Source organism: Zingiber officinale, chromosome 6A (genome assembly GCF_018446385.1).
Source record: "Zingiber officinale cultivar Zhangliang chromosome 6A, Zo_v1.1, whole genome shotgun sequence".
In the NCBI taxonomy this organism is placed as follows: Eukaryota; Viridiplantae; Streptophyta; class Magnoliopsida; order Zingiberales; family Zingiberaceae; genus Zingiber; species Zingiber officinale.
In genome coordinates, this window is record NC_055997.1 from 132725311 (window position 1) to 132751529 (window position 26219).

The 26219-nt window shown below is 36.9% G+C and overlaps 5 protein-coding genes across 6 annotated transcripts; all 5 read left to right on the top strand.

The window, feature by feature from the left end:
• Positions 1-840: 840 nt before the first annotated feature.
• LOC121998189 (ribosomal RNA-processing protein 7 homolog) lies at positions 841-10860 on the top strand. 2 transcript variants are annotated; one of them, XM_042552978.1, is made up of 11 exons: positions 841-1227; positions 1818-1906; positions 2755-2988; positions 3115-3222; positions 8757-8861; positions 8937-9068; positions 9340-9489; positions 9685-9834; positions 10083-10180; positions 10352-10559; positions 10755-10860. In XM_042552978.1, exons 2-11 carry the CDS (start codon positions 1894-1896, stop codon positions 10838-10840), a joined length of 1284 nt encoding a protein of 427 aa, XP_042408912.1. In that variant the 5' UTR covers positions 841-1227; positions 1818-1893; the 3' UTR covers positions 10841-10860. The 2 variants fall into 2 exon arrangements, with proteins under 2 accessions (XP_042408912.1, XP_042408913.1); XM_042552979.1 differs by having other exon boundaries at positions 841-1223.
• Positions 10861-12720: 1860 nt separating this feature from the next.
• On the top strand, positions 12721-13134 carry LOC121995358 (zinc finger A20 and AN1 domain-containing stress-associated protein 12-like). Its single transcript, XM_042549116.1, has one exon. The coding sequence runs from the start codon at positions 12721-12723 to the stop codon at positions 13132-13134; it is 414 nt and encodes a 137-aa protein (XP_042405050.1).
• Positions 13135-14340: 1206 nt separating this feature from the next.
• On the top strand, positions 14341-17395 carry LOC121995359 (probable receptor-like protein kinase At5g18500). The gene is made up of 8 exons (XM_042549117.1): positions 14341-14457; positions 15563-15600; positions 15708-15818; positions 15896-16018; positions 16123-16338; positions 16420-16535; positions 16630-16890; positions 17252-17395. The coding sequence occupies exons 2-8, from the start codon at positions 15567-15569 to the stop codon at positions 17393-17395; spliced, it is 1005 nt and encodes a 334-aa protein (XP_042405051.1). The 5' UTR covers positions 14341-14457; positions 15563-15566.
• Positions 17396-17482: 87 nt separating this feature from the next.
• LOC121995361 (zinc finger A20 and AN1 domain-containing stress-associated protein 5-like) lies at positions 17483-22201 on the top strand. Its single transcript, XM_042549118.1, has 2 exons — positions 17483-17774; positions 21864-22201. Exons 1-2 carry the CDS (start codon positions 17483-17485, stop codon positions 22199-22201), a joined length of 630 nt encoding a protein of 209 aa, XP_042405052.1.
• A 1255-nt stretch (positions 22202-23456) lies between these two features.
• Positions 23457-26219, top strand: LOC121994432 (probable receptor-like protein kinase At1g30570). The gene is made up of 8 exons (XM_042548470.1): positions 23457-23586; positions 24279-24316; positions 24424-24534; positions 24612-24734; positions 24839-25054; positions 25136-25251; positions 25346-25606; positions 25975-26219. The coding sequence occupies exons 2-8, from the start codon at positions 24283-24285 to the stop codon at positions 26212-26214; spliced, it is 1101 nt and encodes a 366-aa protein (XP_042404404.1). The 5' UTR covers positions 23457-23586; positions 24279-24282; the 3' UTR covers positions 26215-26219.

Consider the following 26219-nt stretch of genomic DNA (forward strand, 5'->3'; position numbering starts at 1 on the left):
ATATATAAAGGATTCTTAAAGAATATAAGAAATATGCTCCACAATCAGTTGCTCATTCCTCTAACAAGAAAGCAAGAACATTGGAATCAGGAGGGAACATTTCAGCATCAAATCCAAATCTAGATACGAGTGTTGATGTTGATAACTCTAAAGCCCGCATTCGTCTGATAGTGCAAAAAGCAACGAAGAAAAAAAACAAATCCAAAGTCTGCGACACAATGGAACAAATCCTTAATAAAGAATGACAAGATATTAAAGAATATAAATTGAAAAAAATAACTTTGCGAAAAGTTGAGATCTTTAATAAGGATTATGAAATTCTTACGAAGGATACTAGTGAGATGTCATCCAGATAACTTAGGATATATGAAAAAATGGTTGAAAAAAATTAAACAAAGACATGATCTATAGTAAATGTATTTAAATTTATTTTTTATATATTATTATAATTTATGTCTTCTTATTTGATGAATAGTAATATTTATGTATTTTTTAATTATTAATATTCTAGATTTAACCATTTATATATTTAGCAGAATTTCGGAATTTTATAAAAATTTAATTATATATATATGATAAAATATAAAAAAGCTGATGAATTATATAATAAAAAAAATATGAGACCCCACATATGAGAGAAATGAAGAAATTTTTATTTTTAATGTGGCGTGATATTGAAAGAGGTATGGTGGATGCTGTTATATTCAATCTTTGAACTCCGTCGGCCAGTTGTTCTTCGGATAATGATTAGTTAATCGGATTCGACTTTTATACCCGATCGATTTCTATACCCGATCCGTATTTAGTTGCCATCCTTATATTTTATCTCACCCTAAAACGCTCACCCATTACCCCGCTTCTCTCTCGATTTCCTCTCCCTCCTCCCTCCGCCGCTTAACCTCCGGCCATCTCCGGTTCTCCGCCTTTTACTTGTCGATCTACTCTCTCACTCGATCTCGATTTCTTCCACCACTCCATCTCGGCTCCTCCCTCAACTTCCGTCCTCTTAACCTCCGGCCATCTCCGGTTATCCGCCTACAACTTGTCGATCTACTCTCTCGCTCGACCTCGATTTCCTTTGCCACTCCCTTACGGCTCCTCGACTTCCGTCCGCTGGACGCTGACTCTGGTCTTCTCGTCACCTCTCCCCTCCGACTGCTGCGTTGCTGCGCCTCTGACATCTATTCTGGGCATTTACCTCATGTCCTCAACATCGACGACAAGAAGGTATTCTTATTCTGATCTCCCTTGGTCTTCCTATGCCCGCTTGAATTGTTGTTGGTGATGGTTAATCGGGATCCGCTTGTATTTATTTGGCCTGCAATTGATGGTTTGAGTAAATGGAAACATGCTTAATAGACATTTCAAGTGCTGATCCAGAATGGAAAAGAAAAAAAATTATAATAGTATGATCGTATACAACTATTACGGATTTTGATGCTTATGCATTGTCAATTGGGAAAGGAAATCTTTTTATTCTTGTAAACCAATCTTTTGTTAGGGCAGTGAGCACGTGGAAAGGAGCTGCACCATCATAAAAGGGGACAATTATAATAGTATGAAAATAAGTCTTAAAGAATTATAAAAAGATAACATTTTTATATCTTAAGGAAAAGTAATTTAAATTGTCTTTTGATAATAATAGCTGTGAATAATATTTCACCTCATTGGTCTTATTTATATTTTATCAATATAATCTCCAATTTATTCATGTTGATTTTTTGTGTCTACATCACTGATGATACTTCCCTGTAGACTTAATGTCAGCTCAAACAATAAATGCCATCATCCTAAAGTTGTTTTCTTTACATGATCAGGTTAGAAGTGTTGCATAGTCCTGATCTTCTGTAAAAACATTGGGGAAGGAAGATAAATAATAAATACCCAAACAAGATGGCAAAGAAAGGTGAGAAGCTGAGCTATATGTATGCAAACTAGCTACTTTTGATGCCCGTAGTAGGTCCATGTCTGTCAATTCACATAGTTTTATTCTCTTTATTCTAATTTTTATTTGACTAATATCATGGGAGTTATGCTGCCTTTTTGTCATTTGTTCTATTTGGACATCACAATATTAATATTATTCACTGTTGTCATCCTTGTGTAAGACTAGTTACATAATTTATTAGTTTTGGGAGGTCTTTTACTTGATATTGGTCCATCCAATATGTTTGGAGAACAGAAAAGAAGAAAAATATAAAGTACCAGTGGTAAATTTCCTAAAGATAAAGGAATATGCTGCAAAAAGGACAAAGCTTTTGAAACAAACTAATTAAAATAAATCAATTTTCTCAAGTTAGTTAACAGTTGGTAGTATGTAAAATTTATTTGTAAATATACAAACTGTATATTCATATTTTTTTCATATCGATAGATTCTACCATAACTTTATTCATACAACTTCTTTTAGATTTTTCATTTGATTTTAAAGGTCCTGAATCATGATTTTTTCTGCTACCAGGCATTAGCCTAAAATAATTCAACATTGTTAAGCTGTATAGTACTAATTTGTACCTTTTAAGGAGAAACCAATTGTTCAAAGATTATTTTTTCTTAGTTAGAACTAATCTCTAGTAGTTACATTTGGAACCAGAAGCCTATTTCACATGAGAATTGTTTTAAAGAAAATTATTGTTGTTCTTAGCTAAAGCAATCTCATGTTGTTATATTTGGAATCATAAACCTATATTCCACATGAGAATAATTTTTTTTTTAAAAAAAACTGAATTTACTTATACATAATATCCCTTCTAGTGTTAGATAAGAAATCTGGAAAAGAAAGAGAAGGGACCAAAAATCTTCTGCTTAAGACAAAAAAGAAGAATCTTAAGTTAAAAGATCGAAAAGAAGCCAAAGGTGTTGAGGGAACTTTGCTTAAGCTTAAAAGGAAAAAGCTTAAGTTAAAAGAAGAACCAAGTCAACTAAGTTTCACTAATCCAAATGTTGGAGCTTCTACTGAGGTTGGAAGTAGTTTGAGCATTGTGGAAGGTAAATGTTTGTATATCCATATGTACTGTTACGCACCTACTTTAAAACGACATGTTTTTTTATATATTGAATTGCATCAGTTTGGAAATTGGAACTAACAAATTCATTGCTTGCTACTTGCAAAAGATGTTGAAAATCCTTTGCTTAAACTGAGAAGAAGGAAACTTAAGCTAAAGAAAGAATCTGTTATTCCAAATGTCGAAGGTGCTTCTCCTGAAGTTGATATTTTAAAAGGTATAAGTTTGTATGATCCAATTTTTCATGGTCTTGGGGCTACTTCCGACTTAATTATTGATGATCTTAATATGAAATTAGTTTTTTTTTAGTAACACATCTGATGCTTAGTCTGGCTCCAGTTTTTCTGTATAATGCTATCACATGATTATCTGCTAACTGTTACACAATTGATAACATTTTGTCTATTCAACAATGAATCAATTGATAACCATTGTGAAAGATAACCATTGAGATCTCTTTCATACATAATGTTTTAAGATTAATGACAAATTTATTAGAGCCTTAGACTAAATTATTCTTTGACATGTGATGTTAAGATTCATGACTACTAGCTGCAAAAGAAAAGCAATTTCTATAGTTTTTTTCCCTACCCACTCCCCCTCCCCCTCCCCCTCCCCCTCCCCCAACTCGTCCTCCGCCATTATTCATGTATTAATGTGTCCTTTCTTAAAAGATGAAGCAAAATCATGTTGAGAAGGCAACCATATGCTTTTTGCCATTTATTGCTATACATTAGATGTAGACATCAACACATGACTTTCTAAACTCTAATCATGAATTCAATCAATTTCAAATTTGTAAAAAGTTCTTGTCAATTTATAGCTAAGCTTTGGAGTTGTGAATTGTGATAGTATGGTCAAGACTCGAGTGTTACTGGTGAATCTTATTGAATTGAAAGTATAGATATGTACCTTTCAAGGTTCTAAAATTCGCTAGGCGCTAGTCGGGCGGCAGACCAGTGCCTAGCGCCTAGGTCGCCTAGGCGGGGACTAGGCGCCGCTAGGCGGATTCCTCGGTATCCCTTGTTTCATGTGGACTGTGGACAATGTCATATGCAAATCTAAATGTTGTCTTAAACAATTTCATAGCAATGAAGATCTAACTATGTATGCTAAAATAAATACATACTTTCCAATACCAAAAAATGAAAAACTATAAAAGAAAACTAATAGTTTTGTGCAAAGGAAATATACTAGGCTCAGTAAATATGAGTAAAAGAAACAGTTAAACAATAGAAGTATAGAACATGTAGTAAGTTATCATAATCATATAGTAAACAGTAGAACATTGGAAAATAGTAGCAATAGTTCATTCAAGATTGCAATGCATTGTGAACTAGTAACCACTAAGCAAAATATAATTGTTAAATAACATAAATCATGTCTTAACAAAATGAGTTCAAAATTACACAACTAATAATATCTCATAGACTCATATTTATTCTGCTTCTTCTTCTCCATAATTTTCAATAACTTGTTCTTCATCGGACACAAACTCAATATCATTATTGTGATCCTCGTCTTCTTCTTCGGGTTCAAAATCATCTTCATGGAGTTCTCTCACTCTGGAGCTTCTTCGGGGTTGTAGATTTTCATCTGCTCCACTTGCTTCATCAACCATTTGCCAAGTGAGCCCGGAACCTAGTTCAACTTCATCATCTTCCCCACCATCCACAATCTAACCTTGTGCATTTGAAGCATCTTTTGCAAGAAGGACATCAACATTTCTTTCTTTTTCTCTTTTTTGTTTGTTCAACAATCTAGCATTAAATTGGACAAATACTAGATTGTTCAACCTGTTGGCATCCAACCTATTTCTTTTCTTTGTGTGAATCTAAAAAAACAGAGAAAGTAAATACTATAGTTAGTACCTGAATATAGAGTATAGACGTTAAAAATTATAACTAATTTAATTAAAGAGTAGACTGAAAGTTTAAAACTTACTCCTTCAAATGTACTCCAATTTCTTTCACACCCAGATGAACTTGTAGTTAATGAAAGTATCCTCAATGCCACCATTAGCAAGTTAGGTGTGTGAGCACCGTATGTACTCCACCATGCACATGGATCAAATGTATCATCATTTTTTTCACATGTTTTTGCTGCCAATGTTTTTCCAAATAACCCAGTCTTATTTCTATATTTTGGAAATTCCTTGTTAATAATTGTATCTTGTAAGTCTAACTCATTCATGCAAAGTTTCCATGCATTCAAAAATCCCCATCGCGACCTCCTCATAAAGAGCAATCGAACTATCTTTGTAGTAAAAATAAGGATTCAACAAAAATGCAGTGGTATGCAATGATGTATCAAGTCTATCCTTCATTTTTGACTCAATAATGACTATGATAGGCTGATAATTTGATTCCACGTTATTCAGAGCCACCTTGATATCTTCTTTAGCTTGAAGAAGCTCCCCATATAGAAACCCCATCGATGGCTTTCTATCTCCATCTACCAATCGAAGAACTCTTACCAAAGGAGCAAATATTTTCAAACAAAGTATTACACCATTCCAAAAACTCATGCTCATTGAGTAAGCCAATTTTCCTTTGTTTGTTTTTGACCATTTGCATTTCTCCCACATATCACTTGTAAACATGGCCCTTAAACTAGCTTTTTTTTCAATCAAACTTTGCAATGTGAGGAAATTTGATGCAAACCTGGTAACTCCTGGTCGGACTATGTCTCTCTTCTTCGTGAAACTTCTCATCAATGATAAAGTCTTATGGTGAGCATAGATGAAAATGGTAAAAGCCTTGGACTGCTCAATCACCTTTTTATATCGTGGAAGTTTGCCAATACTTTCAAGCATGAGATTAATAGTGTGAGTTGCACATGAACTCCAAAAGATCCCGTGTCGTTTTTCTCTCATCAATTTAGCTACAGCCATATTGTTGGTGGCATTGTCTGTAACAATCTGAACAATATTCTGAGCTCATACTTGTTCAACACACTTGTCAACATACTCAAAAATAAGTTCAGCTGTATGTGCCTTCTCTGAAGACTCCTTAGACTCTAAAAATGTAGTACCCTCCTTGCAATTAACACACAAATTTAAGATGCTTCTTCTTTTTCTATCACTCCATGCATCTGTCATGATCGAGCATCCATTCTTTGCCCATTCTTCTTCATATTTCTTCAGCAATTGTTTTGTTCTTTCAACTTCGGCTTTCAATAGTGGCTCCCTAAGTTGATATTGAGTTGGAGGCTTGAATCCTGGTCCAAATTGACCCACTGCCTCCATTAGTTGCTTGAAGCTATCATTATCAACAGCATTGAATGAGATTCCATTTTCATAATCCCATCTCCCAACATATTGTTGAACTTGTTGAGTTCTCTCTTTGAAAAGAGCCTCATTTATATTTTTTTGTCGAAGTACTTTACTTCCACTAGAGCCTGCATTTTCTGGAGCAATTGTCGATGCATATCTATCCATGGGGCCAAGTGGAAGAGGTTTTTTAACTCCATCCATCCCTTCAATTTCAAGACCTTCTTCTTCATTTACGGAAATAGCCACCTCTGCTCTACAACTTTGTTCTTCCATTGTTTTGTTCTTCTTTCTGTTCCTCCCTTCTAAAATAGCATGTTTGCACTTATTTTTGTCTTCTTGAGATGCTTTTCAACAACCAGATACATTTCCAGGTATATTTCCAATGTGCTCCTTTATCCTATACACTCCTGACATTGCTTTTCCACATAACTTACATTTAATTTTGTCGAGGTTCTTAGGATCAATCAATATCCCAAACTCCCATCCGATGTCATTTGACTTTCTTCTAAGAATCTCAATTCGGGTTGAGTGATATATGCTGTCGAAGATGGATTGCTTGCCATTGATAACAGTCTAACAGATAATCTGAAAAAAATATATATAACAAGACATAATCACATAACATATTAACATGATAATAAAATTTAATTATACCATACAGACATACAATACAAAATATTTCAATAACATTAAGTCATTAACAAGTCATGAGAATATTTTTTTATATATCTTAATCTAATTAATAAAATTTATTCGATATTTGTTTAAATAAATTAAATTTTAAATATATTTTTTATATTTTTAAATCTGTTTTATACTTTTATAAATTAATAATATTTATTGGAATCTTTTAAATTTTAATTTATTTTTCATATTTTTAAAACTGATTTATATAAATTATTAAAATTAATAATATTTATTAGAATTTTTAAAATTTTAATTTATTTTTCATATTTTTAAAACTGATTTATATAAATTAATAATATTTATTAGAATTTTTAAAATTTTAATATAATTTTAATATTTATAAATCCGATTAATATAAATTAATAATATATAAAATTTATAAATATGATTTATATAAAATATAAATTAATAATATGTATTATATTTTTTAAATTTAAAATATTTTTTATATTTTTTATTTTTTAAATCTGAAAAATGATAATATTTATTATAATTTTTAAATCTGTTAATATATAAATTAATATTTAATATTATTTATTTAAAAAAATTAAGTATATTATTTATATATTTAAATCTGATTATATAAGTTATAAAATTAGTAATGGAATCTTAATTTTATATATAATTTTATATATTCAAAATTCTTTTATAAAAATTAATACAATTTATTATAAAAAAAATAAATTTAAAATATATTTAATTGGGATGATAATTTTATTAGGTTTTACGAACCAACCTATTATTGAATTTGAAATTATCCCCGTTAGGAATTGTTTTAATTTAATAAATCTAAAAAAAAAGAAAAAACAAAAACAAAAAATGTCGTCCCCGTCTCGCGACTCACACGACGGCGCGGACGCCACCGGCGCCGGAAGTGTCGCGGAAAGCTTCCAGTGCCGCTGGAAGCTTCACGAGATGCTGCCGAACACGTCCTACGACGCTTCCGGCGGCTGCAGACGCGTCCGGCGTCGCCGGAGACTGCGCGACGATGACTCAACAGTTAACAACTTAACGAAACAAGACGTAAAAACTTAACGGAGCCCGGATCGACGAAGCCTTCGAAGCGGCGCACGGCGAAACAGCGACGATGATGACGCAGCGATGATGACGACGCAGCGACGATGACAACGAAACAGCAAATTTGGAAGACGAAGCGGCGCACGGCGAAGACGTAAACAACAAATTTGGAACAAAATATTAAAAGTTTAAAACCTAAATAACTCGGTCGAGGCCCGCCGAGTCACGCCGAGGGCCGCCTAGGGCCGCCGAGAGCCGCCTAGGGCACCCGCCTGGGAGGTTTCCGGCGCGGCTTGCTGCCGCGCAGCGCCTAGGCGGCCGCCTAGCCCGAGTTTTCGAACACTGGTACCTTTTTGTTTGTTGATTGGAGTATATAGAACATAAGTGAAATAAATCCACGCTTTTTGTAGAAGAAAGATAAATTTATGAAAAGGAAGATGAAAAGGGTGAAATACAAAATATTTTGTGAAAATGCATCTAAATAAGGGAAAATCTGGTGAGCAATTTGAACACTTAGACATTTCATATCATTTGCTAAAGGGTTTATTTTACCTCTACATTTTGATTATTTTTTGACATACCAGTTGAGCATAGCTATAAAGTTTTGTCAAAATGTTGGGAAAATAGCTAAATGTATTCCTTCAGTAAAAATGTTGCTAAATGGTCTATGTTTGACCTCTTAGAAATGTGTTTTTGGATAATATATTCCCGTGTTCCACCAGTATTTGCTTTGCTATTGTCATACTCATGCAGATTCTATTTTTTTCTTTTAGTTGCTCAGGCATCAGGAAATGACTCTCCAGAGTTTGAAGGAGGAAACAGGGCTGTTCGCTCTGCCGGTGACGAGGAAGTGTATTTTGTTAAAAGAGTCAAAACTAGTGAGATTCCCTAGCTCTAAAAGAACCTACTGGAATACAGTGTCTAAACGTGTTTGTATTTATTTTGTTTGACAGAAAAGGTAAAGAAGTCCAAAAGGAGCAAAAAGGATGTTGATTTTCTTGTATCAAAGAACAATAGTAAACTGGAAGCCGAAAAGGTTCACCAGAGATCCTTGGTGGACGAAGATTGTTCTAGTGGAATGAAAAGTACCTTGTTTTCTTTCTTTTATTTTGGTCATATAGTGATATATACGTGTGTATATGAATGAAGAGGAATGAGAAGTATATTACTTTATTTAATTTGGTCAGAAAATGATTATATGCATGCATGTGTTATAGATATGTTTTCCAGTATTTACTTTTATAAGTGAATATGCTTCCGTAGGGAAAAGCATAAAATTTGAGAGCTTTTTGAAATTACTTGCTGATAAATAGTTTTTGAGATAATGTGTTCATATTTATTTTGTTTATTTGACAGAGAAGGTTAAGAAGGATGAAAAGAGGAAAAAGGAGAATGCTCTTCATGTATCAAAGAACAATAGTAAACTGGGAATTCTCAGTACGGTAGATGCTGAAAAAGTTGACGAGAGATCCATGGTGGATGAAGATTGTTCTAGTGGAATAAAAGGTATATTGCTTTCCTTGTTTTAGCTTGGTCATATAATGATATATATATGTATACATGTTACAGATATTTCGTCCAGTATTTGTTCCTACAACTGAACATATTTGTGGAGTGAAAAGCATAGACTTTTAGAGTTTTAATTGCTTAGATGTATATTTTATGATATAATAAATTCATTTTTTTTATTTTATTTGACAGAGAAAGTAAAGAAGAATGAAAAGAGCAAAAAGGAGATTGATCTTCATATATCAAAGAACAACAGTGAACTTGGAATTCTCAATACAGTGGATGCGATAAAGGTTGATGAGATATCCTTGGTCGATGAAGATTCTTCTTGCGGAATGAGAAGTAATTTGCTCTCCCTCTTTGACTATGGCCCTATAAGGATATATATCTATCTCAGATGTTTTTTTTCCCATTATTTGTGTCCACTATTCTGATTCACAATAATTGCCTGGAGCTAGAGAGTCGGTTGTGTGGTTTATTTGTTCTATTATTTTGCATTCTCATAGGCAGAAAACTGTATTTTACCTTTGCAGTAAGTAGTCTTGTATCCATATCTCAGAATATGGCTGATTTGACTCCTACTTTTTCAGAGTGGATTAATGACTACAAGCAGAACAGACCGGGCTTGAAAATACTGCAAGAAAGAATTGATGAGTTCATAATTGCTCATGAAGCACAACTAGAGAAGGTATTTTACTTGGCTGCTCACTCTATTGCTTTATGTAAACTAGATATTCAGGTGTTGGGTTTGCCCGAAAGCTTTTCACTTGCTTGTACTTTGTTGTTCTTTTTATACATCATTATATATCTACTTGGAGCTTTGGCAAGACATTTGGCATTTGTGTTATGTGATTTGCAGGAAAAGAAAGAAAGAGAAGCACAGGCTGCGGAAGGAGGATGGACAGTCGTGGTCCACCACAAAGGCAGGAAGAAAACAACTGATCCAGAAAGCGGAATAGCTGTGGGTTCGGTTGCTCAAGCTGCAGTGCTGGATAATATGGCTAAAAAGAAAACCAAAGTTGCGGAAGATTTTTACAGATTCCAAAAACGGGAAGCGCGGAGAAGTGGTAAGTTTGCTTCTCCCTGTTTTGTTTAGCTTAAAACTAATGGTGAGTTTGAAAAGTAAGATTTTGCATCTTTGGAAATTAGGACTGCGCCATCATCTAATCTGACATCTTATATCTGGTTAAGAACCTTCAGATGAATGGATTTTTCAGTTCATCCTTCCTGCTCTTTATCTCATCTTGCCATTTCTTTTGCAGAGATCATGATGTTGCAGAGCAAATTCGAGCAAGATAAGAAACGTATCAAACAACTGAGAGATGCAAGGAAGTTTAAGCCTTATTGAAACCGGTTACAATTTCTGTTGAAAAAAAAACGGAGTAGGAATTTTTTTTTGAATGGAACTCCAATGCAGCCTAATTAATGTGGCATCGGCTTTGGATAATGTATTTGTTTTTGGGTAGACTAATTATGGTTTATCTTTATCTAATGTGTAAGCATTATGTGACTACTAAAAATATCAGTTAATATTTTTTTTCATATATTTATAAAAATTAATTAGATTTTATTGTCATTGGGAAAATGTTTTTATTGTGTTTGAATATATTGTAGTTTATGATACGTTTTTATAATAATTTTGGATATAAATTTATCAAAATATTCAACTCATTAGAGATTCACTTTTTTTTTCATGAGTCCAAGGCACGAGTTGGGCGGGGCCTTGACATGATCTGACTGTTCTCGTCTAATGTCTAGCACAACCTTTGCTATGTCGGGCCGCGTTGACCCACGGTGGTCTTGAATGTTTGATACCGCTAGGCATGATAAATTGGGTGTATAATTTGACTTTTTGGCATCAGAACACGAAATGTTAGTACTTAATTTTAACTTAAAAATAGTCCCCTCGAGGCGGGCCGGGCGGTGCGGTAACTAAGGTATAGAGTGTTATTACATAAGATATTGGGGTCAAACGGTGCGTTTGAGTATATCTTTTTCCATGTTTTAGCCATTTGTATCAATGATTAATAGTCATTCATAATTTACATGGTCTGTGTTGACCTACAAACAAATTGACAGTGTACTTAGGGTTGTAAACAAGTTGAGTCAAGCTTTGGGGTGTTCAAGCTTGTTTAATAAGGTAACCGAGCCAAACTTAAAATGAACTAAACTTTTGAAATGAGTGTTCAAGCTTGGCTTGGTTTATTTTTTATGAGCTTGAACTTGTTTGAAACTTGGTTCATTTAGATATTATCAATCTCTCAATTCAAGCTTGGCTTGAACTTGGTTCAAGCTTGGCTTGAGCTTGGTTCGAGCTTGATTCGTTTAGATGTTATCAAGTTTGAATTAAGCTCGGTTCGAGCTTGATTCGTTTAGATATTATCAAGCTCTCAATTCAAGCTTATTTAATTGTTTGAAACTTTTAGTTGTTTGATTGATTATTGAATTTGATAATTTTAATTAATTTATTTATTTTATTGTTTATTTAGCATATTGAAAGAGTTTTATTAATGAATATGGTTCATGAACATTGTTCACGAACGTTATTCACGAACGTTAACAAGCTGAGTATATATATGTTCAAGGTTGTTTATTTAGCTTAACGAGTTGCTCAAACTTGTTTGTTTAATTAATCTTATATATATTGAATGAATATAAATAAACTTTTACCAAATCAAACATCAAATTTATTCACGAACGTTTTGTTTATTTATAGTCCTAAGGATACTAAACAAATAACCTTTACCACATAATTTTAGTTTAAAAGAAATTGAAGACGTATACAAGCACCTCATATAATAATTAAATTTAAATTTAAAAAATGGTACATTGGAACAATAAGTGCAAAATCTACATCAATACTCCCGCTATTTTTTTATTTTAAACTTTCAATTTTCTGTTTCTAAAAAATAGGAAATTTGTTCTTATGTTTATCCCGATATTTACATAACTGACCTCGCCAAGCGTAATTCGCTCCGTAGAACTCAACCGACAGTCCGTCCGTCTATTTAAACCCACCTCAAGTCGAGAAATTCAAAGTTGAACCAGAAGAAAAATGGCGGTGATTTATTTTCCATTGCTCAAATTTCTGGTTGATTCGGTACTGATTAGTAAGTTTTTTCTTCGATGCGAGCTTTGGGATGATGCATAGTTATTTGTTTGGTGGTGATTTCTCTTCTGTTGCTTAAATTTCTGATTGATTTGCCGCAGATATACTAAGATTGATCGATGGAAGAGGTTCCGGAAATCGATTTAGGGTTTCGAATGTGCACTAACTGCGGCTTGCACGGCAGTTCTGCCACAGAAGGCCTCTGCTTCAAGTGCTATTGCGCCCGCTTCAAGGCGGAGCACGCCGGCTCGGCTTCCTCCTCCTCCGCCTCCCCCTCTATGGCGGTCGTTGATGATTTTTCGGAATCCGCGGCGGCGACCGTGGTAGCGTGGCGGCGGAAGCCGAAGCGGTGTCATATGTGCCGGAAGAAGGTGGGCCTTCTGGGGTTCCGGTGCCGGTGCGGGGAAACCTACTGCGGTCAGCACCGCCACCCGGAATTCCACACCTGCACCATCGACTACAATCTGACCGGAAGGAAGCGGATCAAATGTGAAAACCCCTTGCCCGACCCCCAGAATCTGTCCACGATTTAGGCGGCCTGCGCCTACGACATGCTCACCGAGATACTGTTGGCCGTCGACGTCGCCGGAATTCCCTTAACGACGGATTGATATTTGATTCCCTTCCCCTTAGGCGCTGTGAAGATTTTTTTGTTTTCCTTTTTAGAATTTTGGGGTTAAAAATCAAGATCACTTTAATGTTTTCAAACTCGACATTATTATCATACATCAATCTGTCACTCGTCATTATTATCTTCCAATGTCTTGAATTTTGCTGGGCACATCATATGTATATTATTATTATTATTATTATTATTATTATTATTATAATTATATCACTTGTCCGGGGCTATGATGCATTGAAAAGGTCGTTTAGTTATCTATTAAGTATTGTATTCATGGTTTTTTCCTTTCAAATGGACTTGTAGTTAAGGGATGTTAAGGTTCTAAGTTATTCGTCATAAATACTTTCTGATTTATTTTGATGATTGATAAAATTTTTTTATAGAATCGGATCAGTCATGCAAGCTCGAGATTATTTAGTTTGGTTAATTATTTTTATTGCTATGTTACCTTTCTATATAGTTGAGAGGTAAAATAATAAATTTTGAAACTAGACAACTTTGAAATTTTAGGAGAGATTTAAAAAAAAACAAGAAATTGAAAAAATTTATACACTTTTTCGGTTGAACGTCAAATTTACCTTTAAATCTAGAGACAGTGATAAGTGAAATAAAATAAAATTTATGTGTGAAATAAAAAAAAAAGTCAAGAAACTCCAACTATAGACTTTGTTTTCTCGGAAGATGATGAATGTATGGAAAGAGAGAAGCAAGTGAAAATAAGAAAAAGTATTGTTTGAGTTGAATCTAATAGTTGATAAATGAATGAAATTTTAGGCAAATTTTAAAAACAGACACTTAAATTTAATTTTCTAAAAATATTTAACTGTTTATTCTTTCATTTGATCGATCGCTTTTGGATGTGGAAAAAAACAAGTTGTTTTTTTTTAAAAAAAAATAATCATTCTTAAACATGTGAATTATTTTCCTCCAAAAACGTATATCCATTTCAAAATCCTTCACCGTGCGTTGAACGCCATGTGGCCTGTTCGCTGAATGCTTCGACCTCGGCTAAACCGAAAATGAAAGCGACCACGACAAATAGAATCGTTCAGCGGCCGGCATTTTCATCAAATTTTGATTTTCTCCACAACTTTAAACAAAATTTAATGCTCAACTTCCTTTCCTCTTCCGGTGCTTCCGAGGTTGCTCCAATCATCATTACGAACCAGAGTTGATGTAGAGGGAGAAAGAACCCGAGAGCCACTCTTCTCCTCCATCTCATACGAGCTAGGTACTGCAACTATTTACTACTGATTTAATTCTTTTCTAGTTGCTCTTCTGTTTGCAGATTTCAAGTTTGTACTTTTGATTTGTCATATCCCGTTTTTCATTGGAACTTGTATCTTTTAATCAAGGTTTAGGTCGAGAAACATGTCCTCCTTTAATCTCACTTACTAAAGCCCTCTCCTTATTGTATTTTGTTCTTGATTTCTTTTGTTTATTTGGGTAACAGAGTTGACGTAGAGGAGAGAAGGAACCGAAGCAAGTTTCCCCTTTCATCTTGTATGGTTCTCTGCTACCATTTAATACTCTTTTCTTTTATTCAGAGAAGTTTTTGTTTCAATCTTGGTTTAGATCTATCTCATGCCTTTTCGTAGGTGGTAGATTTGCAACACTAGGCAGGGATCAATTCCCGATAAACACATGCTCTAGGAAAAAAAATTCCTCTCGCCCTTAACCACTTAGAGGTTGACTATATGATAATCCTGTAATTTATCTTTTTTCACATAATTTTGAGATGGACTATGAGAAACATCTAAGGTGAGCGTAATTACCTTTTACTAATATGATTTACCAACCTCTTCTTCTTGTGTTATCTCTCTCACACTCGCTTTTTATGTTTCTCTGGGTGAAGCTTACTGAGCTAAGAGATTACAATAGTTTGATAAAAACTAGATTATTGATTCTTATATCTTGCTTCAGAAATCTTGTACTTTGGCAGTGTATTTTTGTAATTGAAGTTTGCACTTTAACGGCAACATAATTGCCTAAGAGTCAGTTTTGCTACTTCATATGTAGGAATCAAATCATAAAATTCAAGTGTATTTTTCTTTCTGCAAGTTGTTTCTTGGGATCATTAAAGAAGACACTCAAACAATCTAATCTATTGGGCGAGTGGATTCACCCCTTACAAACCCTATAACTTTTATCAAAATGGGATTCACCTCTTGATACAATTATGCAAGTCCTCAGTTTATTCACTGAATTTGACATTGGCAATATAACAGACCTGTCATCTGAAATCAAGTTTACCCTTGAAAAAAAAAACAGTGTATTTAAAGGAATCCTTCTATATATAAAGATTTAAAATTCTTTTCTTCCTTCTTTACAAGCAGGAAAATGATCTTATTCTCAAGGATCATGTTGACAAAAGGTTAGGCATCTTATCACCTCCCTAAACATTATGCTGTTAAATAAATTTTCAGTTTTTTGTTTTACCATTTTGTCTGATGCAATTATATATCTTTCGCGTAAGCATAGGTATATGGATTGCTGTCGGGTCGATTGTCGTCATTGTGATCCTAACATTAATTGTATCATGGCGCTTATTCAAGAAAAAACATCCACCAAATCCATCTATTTCAGATGAAGGTATTCAAGTCGTCTTTGTCACATATGAAAATGTGGCTGTGAAATTGATCTAAATGCACTAAAATCTTGTTGTATAGAAACTGCAACCTCCAAGGTACTCGTATTCAAGGAACCAGGATGTCGAAAAATGTCAGTTAGGGAAATCTATGCTGCTACAAATGATCTAAATGCATTAAACTTCATCGGCGAGGGGGTAGCTGGTAATTATTTCTGCCCTTATATACATTTCATTTTCTTCGAAATGAAGCTAAAGATTTTTGAGTTAGAGGAAATGAATTTTTTAGAACAAGGCTTTGCATTTCAGGGAAGGTCTACAAAGGTCTGCTCTCAAATGGCTGCCATGTGGCAATCAAACACATCAAGGATGGATATGGAGAGACGTTCATGAGGGAAGTCGCAAGCATGTCTCATATTCGTCATCCAAATCTTGTTGCTCTGTTGGGTTTCTGCAAAGAAGAGGATGAATGCTTTCTCGTCTATGAATTGAGCACAAATGGAAATCTATCCGAGTGGCTCTTCGGTAACGAGTCCTTGAAAAGCTAATTCATTATATCTCCTTGGCTATTCGTCTGGGCTGCTGAACACGAACCCAATGTTGCAGGAAAAGATAAAACTTTGTCATGGACACAGAGACTTGAGATTGCAATCGGTAGCGCCTGCGGCCTTTGGTTTCTTCATACCTATCCAGAAGGCTGCATTGTTCATCGGGATGTTAAGGTTGGGTTTAGTTTTGAACTGACTGATCTGATTGAGATTATAAACTCATTCTAATATTGGCACTCGTTGATCATGCCACCCCAATGTTTTGCAGCCAACAAATATTCTTCTCGGTGCTGATTTTGAAGCCAAACTCTCTGATTTCGGTTTGTCGAAAGTGGTAGACCTTGGTGCTTCTTTTGTGAGCTCAGAGGTGAGAGGAACCTTTGGTTACGTTGATCCTGAATACCGTCAGAATCACCGGGTAAATGCAGCTGGAGATGTGTATAGTTTTGGAATCGTCCTCTTGCAACTTCTCTCGGGGAAACGAGCGATCAACATGAACTTGAAAAAGCCAATGCCATTGAGCAAAATGGTCATTTCTAATTCCTTCAATTTGCTGCTTTATATGCTCTATAGCATGATTAACCTTCTCTTTTAATTTGACACTCTCGTGGTAGCATAATAGTACATGTACATGTTTGATTCATGACTCATTTCTCTCGTAATTCTTTGGTCAATAGTTGAAGCATTCGATTTTACCTTCCACAGTCAAACTCTTGTTGACTTGTTTAAGTCAACCCAATCTGGTTGTGTTAGTTCTATTGACAATGGCTTGTCTAGGATTTAGTGGTTATCATCAAGACGGGCAATCGCTCAGTTGGTTCACTAAAAGTTCTTAGCAGCAAATTTACCATGAAAAATATGCTGATAAAAAAACTTGTTCACCACTCCAGTGTCGAATGCTTACAGAAGGGGGTACGCTTTCGAACTGCGCTGATCCGAAATTTGATGGAGAGTATTGCTCGCTCTATCTTGCCTTGCACACAAACAGCAACGACCGGGCGCTCGGCTCGCTGTACTCTTCCGTTGGCAAGTGAAAGATCGCCGTGACACATTGTCGGCCACCCAGAGCCAAGTGGGCCGAGGTTGCTGGGCCAGCCGGCCGGGACGCAGATGCGGGGAGGATGGCCGATCGCCGAACCCTCAATGGCCGCGATGGAGGCATGGAAGCTAGGAGCTCCGCGGCAATAGGCTCCTGCGACAGCTTGGCCACCGAAGGAGTCTGGTCGGAGGATATCTCGGGCGTAGTCTCAGGAACCGCGGATGGATTCGAGTCGCCGACCTCGACCCTTTCGGCAGATCCCACCGCCGAGGCAGCAGAGCGCGAAGACTCTGTTCGGTACCTTTTACGCCTTAGCAATGGCTCGCCGGAGGAATCCAAACTCTCCGAGCGGACGATGGGCACTTGCTCGAATGGTTGCTTTAAGCCACCGACAACCTCGACACTGGGGGCTTGGCTAGCTTCCCCCCCCCCCCCCCTTGCAGGGTGGGAATCGCTGCGCTCTCATCTTGGGAGCCGACCGGCTATAGGCCGCCGTTCGCCAATTCCTTAATGGTGACCGCCTTGATCTCGGCGTTCTGAAGCTTCTCCAAGCCGGACATCCAAGCACGCAGCATGACTTCGACTGCAAAAGAAGTAGAAAAATCAGTTAGAATCAAAGGAAAAACGTACATGAAACCTCTTACCTAAGTTGGTCGAGAGCCCAGTACGGATCAGACTCAGGCCGAAGATATACAGCACACACCCTCAAGAAGCAATTTATGGATGTCATACTTCTGACCGGCTAGCATGGATGCGGCGTGAAAGTAGTCCGAGCGGTTCTTGTATTTCTTCAAGTCAGGTTGAGGTGGTAGGCCGACCTACCAACGGGTCCGGAAGATCGGCCGTTCGGGGAGGCATATAAAAAAGGAATACTCCTTCCAATGTTTATTGGAAGTTGGCATTTTTTCAAAAAAAAAATCAACCCGATCTGAGATTGAAAGTCGAAGGTACCCAGTTTGGACTGTTTGGGGTAATAGAAGTAGTGAAAGCCTCTTAGCGTCATCCTCATCGAACCTGATCTCCATGGTGGTGTACCAGAGTCCGGGAGGGGGGCCGACGGCTAAGAAGAGCTCGTCATTTCGATAAAAGGCAAAAACAACGGAGGAAATGCGAACGAAGAAGCAAAAAGATCACTAGAAAGACGCCATGAACAAGGAAAGGTCAGAGACCAAGAGAAGGAAGCTTACGGGACAAGGATCATCGGAGTAGAAAAGCAAAAGGTCGCTGGAGAACACTCACAGAATCAGCAGAGAACTCAAGCGCAAGAGCACGAAGGTGAAAAAGGCAGTGAGGCGGCGGGCTCATATACCTCGAGCTCGGCCGACCGGATTCATCCAATCTAGATCGCGAAAACCTATGCGAAGATCCGATCGTTGAATTTAAACCGCCAAACGTCGCCATCAATGCCTGTCACGTCAGGCGTGCGGTGGCTACGGGTCTGACACGTGGGACGCTATCATTGGACGGTAATTAAGAGCGACATGGGAACCCACTCTGCCTTAATGAAAAAAGATTTGCACGAATTCTAAGATATTCGGGTGATGTCAGCCGAGTCCCCGCTCGTCTAAGACAGCCAGAGGAAAAATTCTACAAGGGTAAACCTTAGTTCTTCCGATCAGATCAAAGAAGCATGATGCTTGGCCGAGCGACTGCTTTCAGAAGGTCGATCGACGAGGATCAGGTACAATGATGAAGGCCGATGGGGGAAGAAATCAGCGCACACAGGTCCAGTCAGTCGGACTGCAGCTTCCTTCGACTAGACTTGACGAATAGGTTTGTGATGCGGTGATAAGGGGGGAAGGGGGAAGGCCCCACCCCGTTGCCATGGTGGAGGTCAATGCCATGGTGGGGGTTAGTCAAGGCGGTCAAACGCCCCTAAACCACTGGTCGATCGGGGTAGCATGCTCACCTGATCGGGATAAGGAAGACCCGACGCAAAATCATAACACCTCGATGAAGTTCCGAGCTTCCGACGCTTAGAAAAACTGCTAGGTATCTGCAAGAGCACGACGTTCGGCTTCCCCGCTCGGCCTTATATAGAGCTACGAGGACAGAACGGATTTACGATCGAGCTATGCAGAAACAGAAGGGCGGCTGAGCGGCTTTCTCAAGACAACGGCAGTGCCGGTTGAGCGGCCTCCCCGTTCGGCCAGATAACACACTCATCCGAGTCGAGCAGCTATCCCGCTCGGTCAAGTAAAATACACTGCTAGCTGGATATTATCTTTTTGAGAGCATGTGCCGTTGACAGGCGGCATGGTCGACGGCTGGTTCAGACAAAAGATCGTACTGCAGAAGCTTCCACTATCACTTCAGAGATATGCTTGACTCGTTAATGTGTTGTGTCAGGGACACTTCACTGTTACATCTTTTCAAGGGAAACTTCGAGAAGCATGCATGTCTTGGGAAGCGTGCACGCGCGCTACAGGAGCCCTATATAAAGGGGGTCCAAGCTTCAGCGGAGGTATGCGATAATCTATTGTTGCTGTTACTATTCGCTACTTTGCTCTGCTTCCACACATCGTTGGTGACTGACATGAGCATCGAAGGGCCATCGCCGGGGGCCCCTTCCCTGACTCGGCACTGACGCAGCTGTGGTTGCAGGGTCTCAAGGAGTCAACACACGATCAACCGGAGTGCCACATTCCCAGCTTCTGTCACCTCGACTATCGGACAAGATCAATACTCACTCCATTTTTTGCTTTACTCTTTCCAGTACTGTATCATAACTTAAAACCCGAGTTCTCTATCATCTTTACATTTTCGCCTATCCATTTTGTCTCTTGTACACACAACATACTAATTCTTCTCCTAATTTCATATATTTATAAAAATTAATTAGATTTTATTGTCATTAGGAAAATGTTTTTTTTTTTTGTGTTTGAATATATTGTAGTTTTTGATACATTTTTATAATAATTTTGGATATAAATTTATCAAAATATTCAACTCATTGGATATTGATTTTTTTTCATGAGCCCAAGGCACAAGTTGGGTTGTACCTTGACATGATCTGACTGTTCTCGTCTAATGTCGAGCACAACCCTTGCTATGTCGGGCCGCGTTGACCCACAGTGGTCCTGAATGTTTGATACCACTAGGTATGAGAAATTGGGTGCAGTTTATAATTTGACTTGTTGGCATCAGAACACGAAATGTTAGTACTTAATTTTAGCTTAAATATGGTCCCCTCGGGGTGGGATGGGTGGTGCGATAATTAAGGTATAGAGTATTGTTTTATGAGATATTAGGATCAAAACTTAATATGTTTGAGCATGTCTTTCCTTATGTCTTAACAATTTATATTAATGATTAATAATCATTCATGATTTACATGTTTTGTGTTTACTAAAAATAGATTGATGGTGTATTGGACAAATCACCTTTGTCATATTTTTTCATATATTTATAAAAATTATTAGATAAAAATTAATTAGATTTTATTGTCTGGGAAAATATTTTTATTGTGTTTGAATATATTGTAGTTTTTGATACATTTTTATAATAATTTTGGATATAAATTTTATCAAAATATTCAACACATTAGAGATTCATTTTTATTTCATAAACCCAAGACACAAGTTGGGTCGGACCTTGACATGATCTGATTGTTCTCGTCTAATGTCGAGCATAACCTTGTTATGTCGGGCCGCGTTGACTCATGGTGATCCTGAATGTTTGATACCGCTACGCATGAGAAATTGGGTGTATAATTTGACTTGTTGGTATCAGAATACGAAATGTTAGTACTTAATTTTAGCTTAAAAACGGTCCTCTCGAGGCGGACGGTGCGGTAGTTGAGATATGAAATACTATCACATGAGATATTTGAGTCCAAACTCGATATGTTTGAGCCTCTCTTTTCTTATATCTTAACCATTTATATTAATAATTAATAGTCATTCATAATTTTAGCTTAAAAGAAATTGAATATCGCATACAAGCACCTGATATAATAATTAAATTTAAATTAAATAAATGGTACATTGGAACCATAATTGCAAAATCTACATCAATACTCCCGCTATTTTTTTTTATTTTAAACTTTCAATTTTCTGTTTCTAAAAAATAGGAAATTTGTTCTTATATTTATCCCTAGATTTACATAACCGCCCTCGCCAAGCGTAATTCTCTCCGTAGAACTCAACCGACAGTCCGTCCGTCTATTTAAACCCACCTCAAGTCGAGAAATTCAAAGTTGAACCAGAAGAAAAACGGCGGTGATTTATTTTCCATTGCTCAAATTTCTGGTTGATTCGGTACTGATTAGTAAGTTTTTTCTTCGATGCGAGCTTTGGGATGATGCATAGTTATTTGTTTGATGGTGATTTCTTTTCTGTTGCTTAAATTTCTGATTGATTCGCCGCAGATATACTAAGATCGATCGATGGAAGAGGTTCCGGAAATCGATTTAGGGTTTCGAATGTGCACTAACTGCGGCTTGCACGGCAGTTCTGCCACAGAAGGCCTCTGCTTCAAGTGCTATTGCGCCCGCTTCAAGGCGGAGCACGCCGGCTCGGCTTCCTCCTCCTCCGCCTCCCCCTCTATGGCGGTCGTTGATGATTTTTCGGAATCCGCGGCGGCGACCGTGGTAGCGTGGCGGCGGAAGCCGAAGCGGTGTCATATGTGCCGGAAGAAGGTGGGCCTTCTGGGGTTCCGGTGCCGGTGCGGGGAAACCTACTGCGGTCAGCACCGCCACCCGGAACTCCACACCTGCACCATCGACTACAATCTGACCGGAAGGAAGCGGATCAAATGTGAAAACCCATTGCCCGACCCCCAGAATCTGTCCACGATTTAGGCGGCCTGCGCCTACGACATGCTCCCCGAGATACTGTTGGCGTCGACGTCGCCGGCGTCAAAGATTCCGTTGACGACGGATTGATATTTGATTCCCTTCCCTTAGGCGCTGTGAAGATTTTTTGTTTTCCTTTTTAGAATTTAGGGTTTAAAAATCAAGACCACTTTAATGTTTTCAAACTCGTCATTATTATTATACATCAATCTGTCACTCTCGACTCTGGCTTGTATTTTATTTCCATTTTTTTTTCTTTGAAAAAATTTGCCTTTGAAAAGGCAAGAATATCTTCCAATGTTTTGAATTTTGATGGGCACATCACCAATAATAATAATAATAATAATAATAATAATAATTATTATTATTATTATTATTATTATTATTATTATTATTATGGGCCCTGATAAGGACATTTAGTTATCTTTTAAATATTCATTAATTTTTTTCTTTCAAATGGATTTGTAGTTAAGGGATGTTAAGGTTCTAAGGGGTTCGTTATAAATATTTTTTAATTTATTTTGATGATCGATGAAAAATTTTTATAGAACTAGATTAGTCATCCAGGCTCGATGTTATCTAGTTTGGTTAATAGTTTTTATTACTATGTTACCTTTCTATATAGTTGAGAGGTAAAATAATAAGTTTTGAAATTAGGCAACTTTGAAATTTTAGGAGAAAGTTTGCAAAAAAAATAATAAATTGAAAAAATTTATACACTTTTTCTGTTGAACATCAAATTGACCTTTAAAAATCTAGAGACAGTGATAAGTGAAATAAAATAAAATTTATGTGTGAAATAAAAAAAAAAAGTCAAGGAACTCCAACTATAGACTTTGTTTTCTCGGAAGATTAGATGATAAATATATGGAAAGAGAGAAGCAAGTGAAAATAAGAAAAAGTATGTTGAATCTAATATTTGATAAATGAATGAAATTTTAGGCAAATTTTAAAAACAGACATTTAAATTTAATTTTCTAAAAATATTTAACTGTTTATTCTTTCATTTGATCGATCGCTTTTGGATGGAAAAAAAGAAATAGGTTTTTTAAAAATAATCATTCTTAAACATGTGAATTATTTTCCTCCAGAAACGTATATCCATTTCAAAATCCTTCACCGCGCGTTGCACGCCATGTGGCCTTTTCGCTGAATGCTTCGACCTCGGCCAAACCGAAAATGAAAACGACCGCGACAAATAGAATCGTTCAGCGGCCGGCATTTTCATCAAATTTTGATTTTCTCCACAAGTTTAAACAAAATTTAATGCTCAACTTCCTCTCCTCTTCCGGTGCTTCCGAGGTTGCTCCAATCATCATTACGAACCAGAGTTGATGTAGAGGGAGAAAGAACCCGAGAGCCACTCTTCTCCTCCATCTCATACGAGCTAGGTACTGCAACTATTTACTACTGATTTAATTCTTTTCTAGTTGCTCTTCTGTTTGCAGATTTCAAGTTTGTACTTTTGATTTGTCATATCCCGTTTTTCATTGGAACTTGTATCTTTTACTCAAGGTTTAGGTCGAGAAACATGTCCAACCTTTTCTTCTTGTGTTATCTCTCTCACACTCGCTTTTTTATGTTTATCTGGGTGAAGCTTACTGAGCTAAGAGATTACAATAGTTTGATAAAAACTAGATTATTGATTCTTATATCTTAGCTTGCTTCAGAAATCTTGTACTTTGGCAGTGTATTTTTGTAATTGAAGTTTGCACTTTAAGGGTAACATAATTGCCTAAGAGTCGGTTTTGTTACTTCATATGTAGGAATCAAATCATAAAATTCAAGTGTATTTTTCTTTCTGCAAGTTGTTTCTTGGGATCATTAAAGAAGACACTCAAACAATCTAATCTATTGGGCGAGTGGATTCACCCCTTACAAACCCTATAACTTTTATCAAAATGGGATTCACCTCTTGATACATTTATGCAAGTCCTCAGTTTATTCACTGAATTTGACATTGGCAATATAACAGACCTGTCATCTGAAATCAAGTTTACCCTTGAAAAAAAAAACAGTGTATTTAAAGGAATCCTTCTATATATAAAGATTTAAAATTCTTTTCTTCCTTCTTTACAAGCAGGAAAATGATCTTATTCTCAAGGATCATGTTGACAAAAGGTTAGGCATCTTATCACCTCCCTAAACATTATGCTGTTAAATAAATTTTCAGTTTTTTGTTTTACCATTTTGTCTGATGCAATTATATATCTTTCGCGTAAGCATAGGTATATGGATTGCTGTCGGGTCGATTGTCGTCATTGTGATCCTAACATTAATTGTATCATGGCGCTTATTCAAGAAAAAACATCCACCAAATCCATCTATTTCAGATGAAGGTATTCAAGTCGTCTTTGTCACATATGAAAATGTGGCTGTGAAATTGATCTAAATGCACTAAAATCTTGTTGTATAGAAACTGCAACCTCCAAGGTACTCGTATTCAAGGAACCAGGATGTCGAAAAATGTCAGTTAGGGAAATCTATGCTGCTACAAATGATCTAAATGCATTAAACTTCATCGGCGAGGGGGTAGCTGGTAATTATTTCTGCCCTTATATACATTTCATTTTCTTCGAAATGAAGCTAAAGAGTTTTGAGTTAGAGGAAATGAATTTTTTAGAACAAGGCTTTGCATTCCAGGGAAGGTCTACAAAGGTCTTCTCTCAAATGGCTGCCATGTCGCAATCAAACACATCAAGGATGGATATGGAGAGACTTTCATGAGGGAAGTCGCCAGCATGTCTCATATTCGTCATCCAAATCTTGTTGCTCTGTTGGGTTTCTGCAAAGAAGAGGATGAATGCTTTCTCGTCTATGAATTGAGCACAAATGGAAATCTATCCGAGTGGCTCTTCGGTAACGAGTCCTTGAAAAGCTAATTCATTATATCTCCTTGGCTATTCGTCTGGGCTGCTGAACACGAACCCAATGTTGCAGGAAAAGATAAAACTTTGTCATGGACACAGAGACTTGAGATTGCAATCGGTAGCGCCTGCGGCCTTTGGTTTCTTCATACCTATCCAGAAGGCTGCATTGTTCATCGGGATGTTAAGGTTGGGTTTAGTTTTGAACTGACTGATCTGATTGAGATTATAAACTCATTCTAATATTGGCACTCGTTGATCATGCCACCCCAATGTTTTGCAGCCAACAAATATTCTTCTCGGTGCTGATTTTGAAGCCAAACTCTCTGATTTCGGTTTGTCGAAAGTGGTAGACCTTGGTGCTTCTTTTGTGAGCTCAGAGGTGAGAGGAACCTTTGGTTACGTTGATCCTGAATACCGTCAGAATCACCGGGTAAATGCAGCTGGAGATGTGTATAGTTTTGGAATCGTCCTCTTGCAACTTCTCTCGGGGAAACGAGCGATCAACATGAACTTGAAAAAGCCAATGCCATTGAGCAAAATGGTCAGTTCTAATTCCTTCAATTTGCTGCTTTATATGCTCTATAGCATGATAATTAAACCTTCGCTTTTAATTTGACACTCTCGTGGTAGCATAACTAACATGTACATGTTTGATTCATGACTCACTTAATTCTCTCGTAATTCTTCGGTCAATAGTTGAAGCATTCGATTTTGTCTTCCACAGTCAATCTCTTGTTGACTTGTTTAAGTCAACCCAATCTGGTTGAGTTAGTTCTATTGACAATGGCTTGTCTAGGATTTAGTGGTTATCATCAAGACGGGCAATGGCTCAGTAGGTTCACTAAAAGTTCTTAGCAGCAAATTTACCATGAAAAATATGCTGATAAAAAAACTTGTTCGCCCCTCCAGTGTCGAATGCTTACAGAAGGGGGTGCCCTTTCGAACTGCGCTGACCCGAAACTTGAAGGAGAGTATTCACCCGAAGCGTTTGAGCTCGCTCTCAAGCTCGCTCTATCTTGCCTTGCACACAAACAGCAACGACCGAAGATGGCGGAGGTCGTAGCGAGTTTAGAAAAAGCATTGGAAATCTCGAACAGAACAATGGAGATGTCTGCTGTAACTAATGCATATAGTCTTACTGTTAATTAACAGGT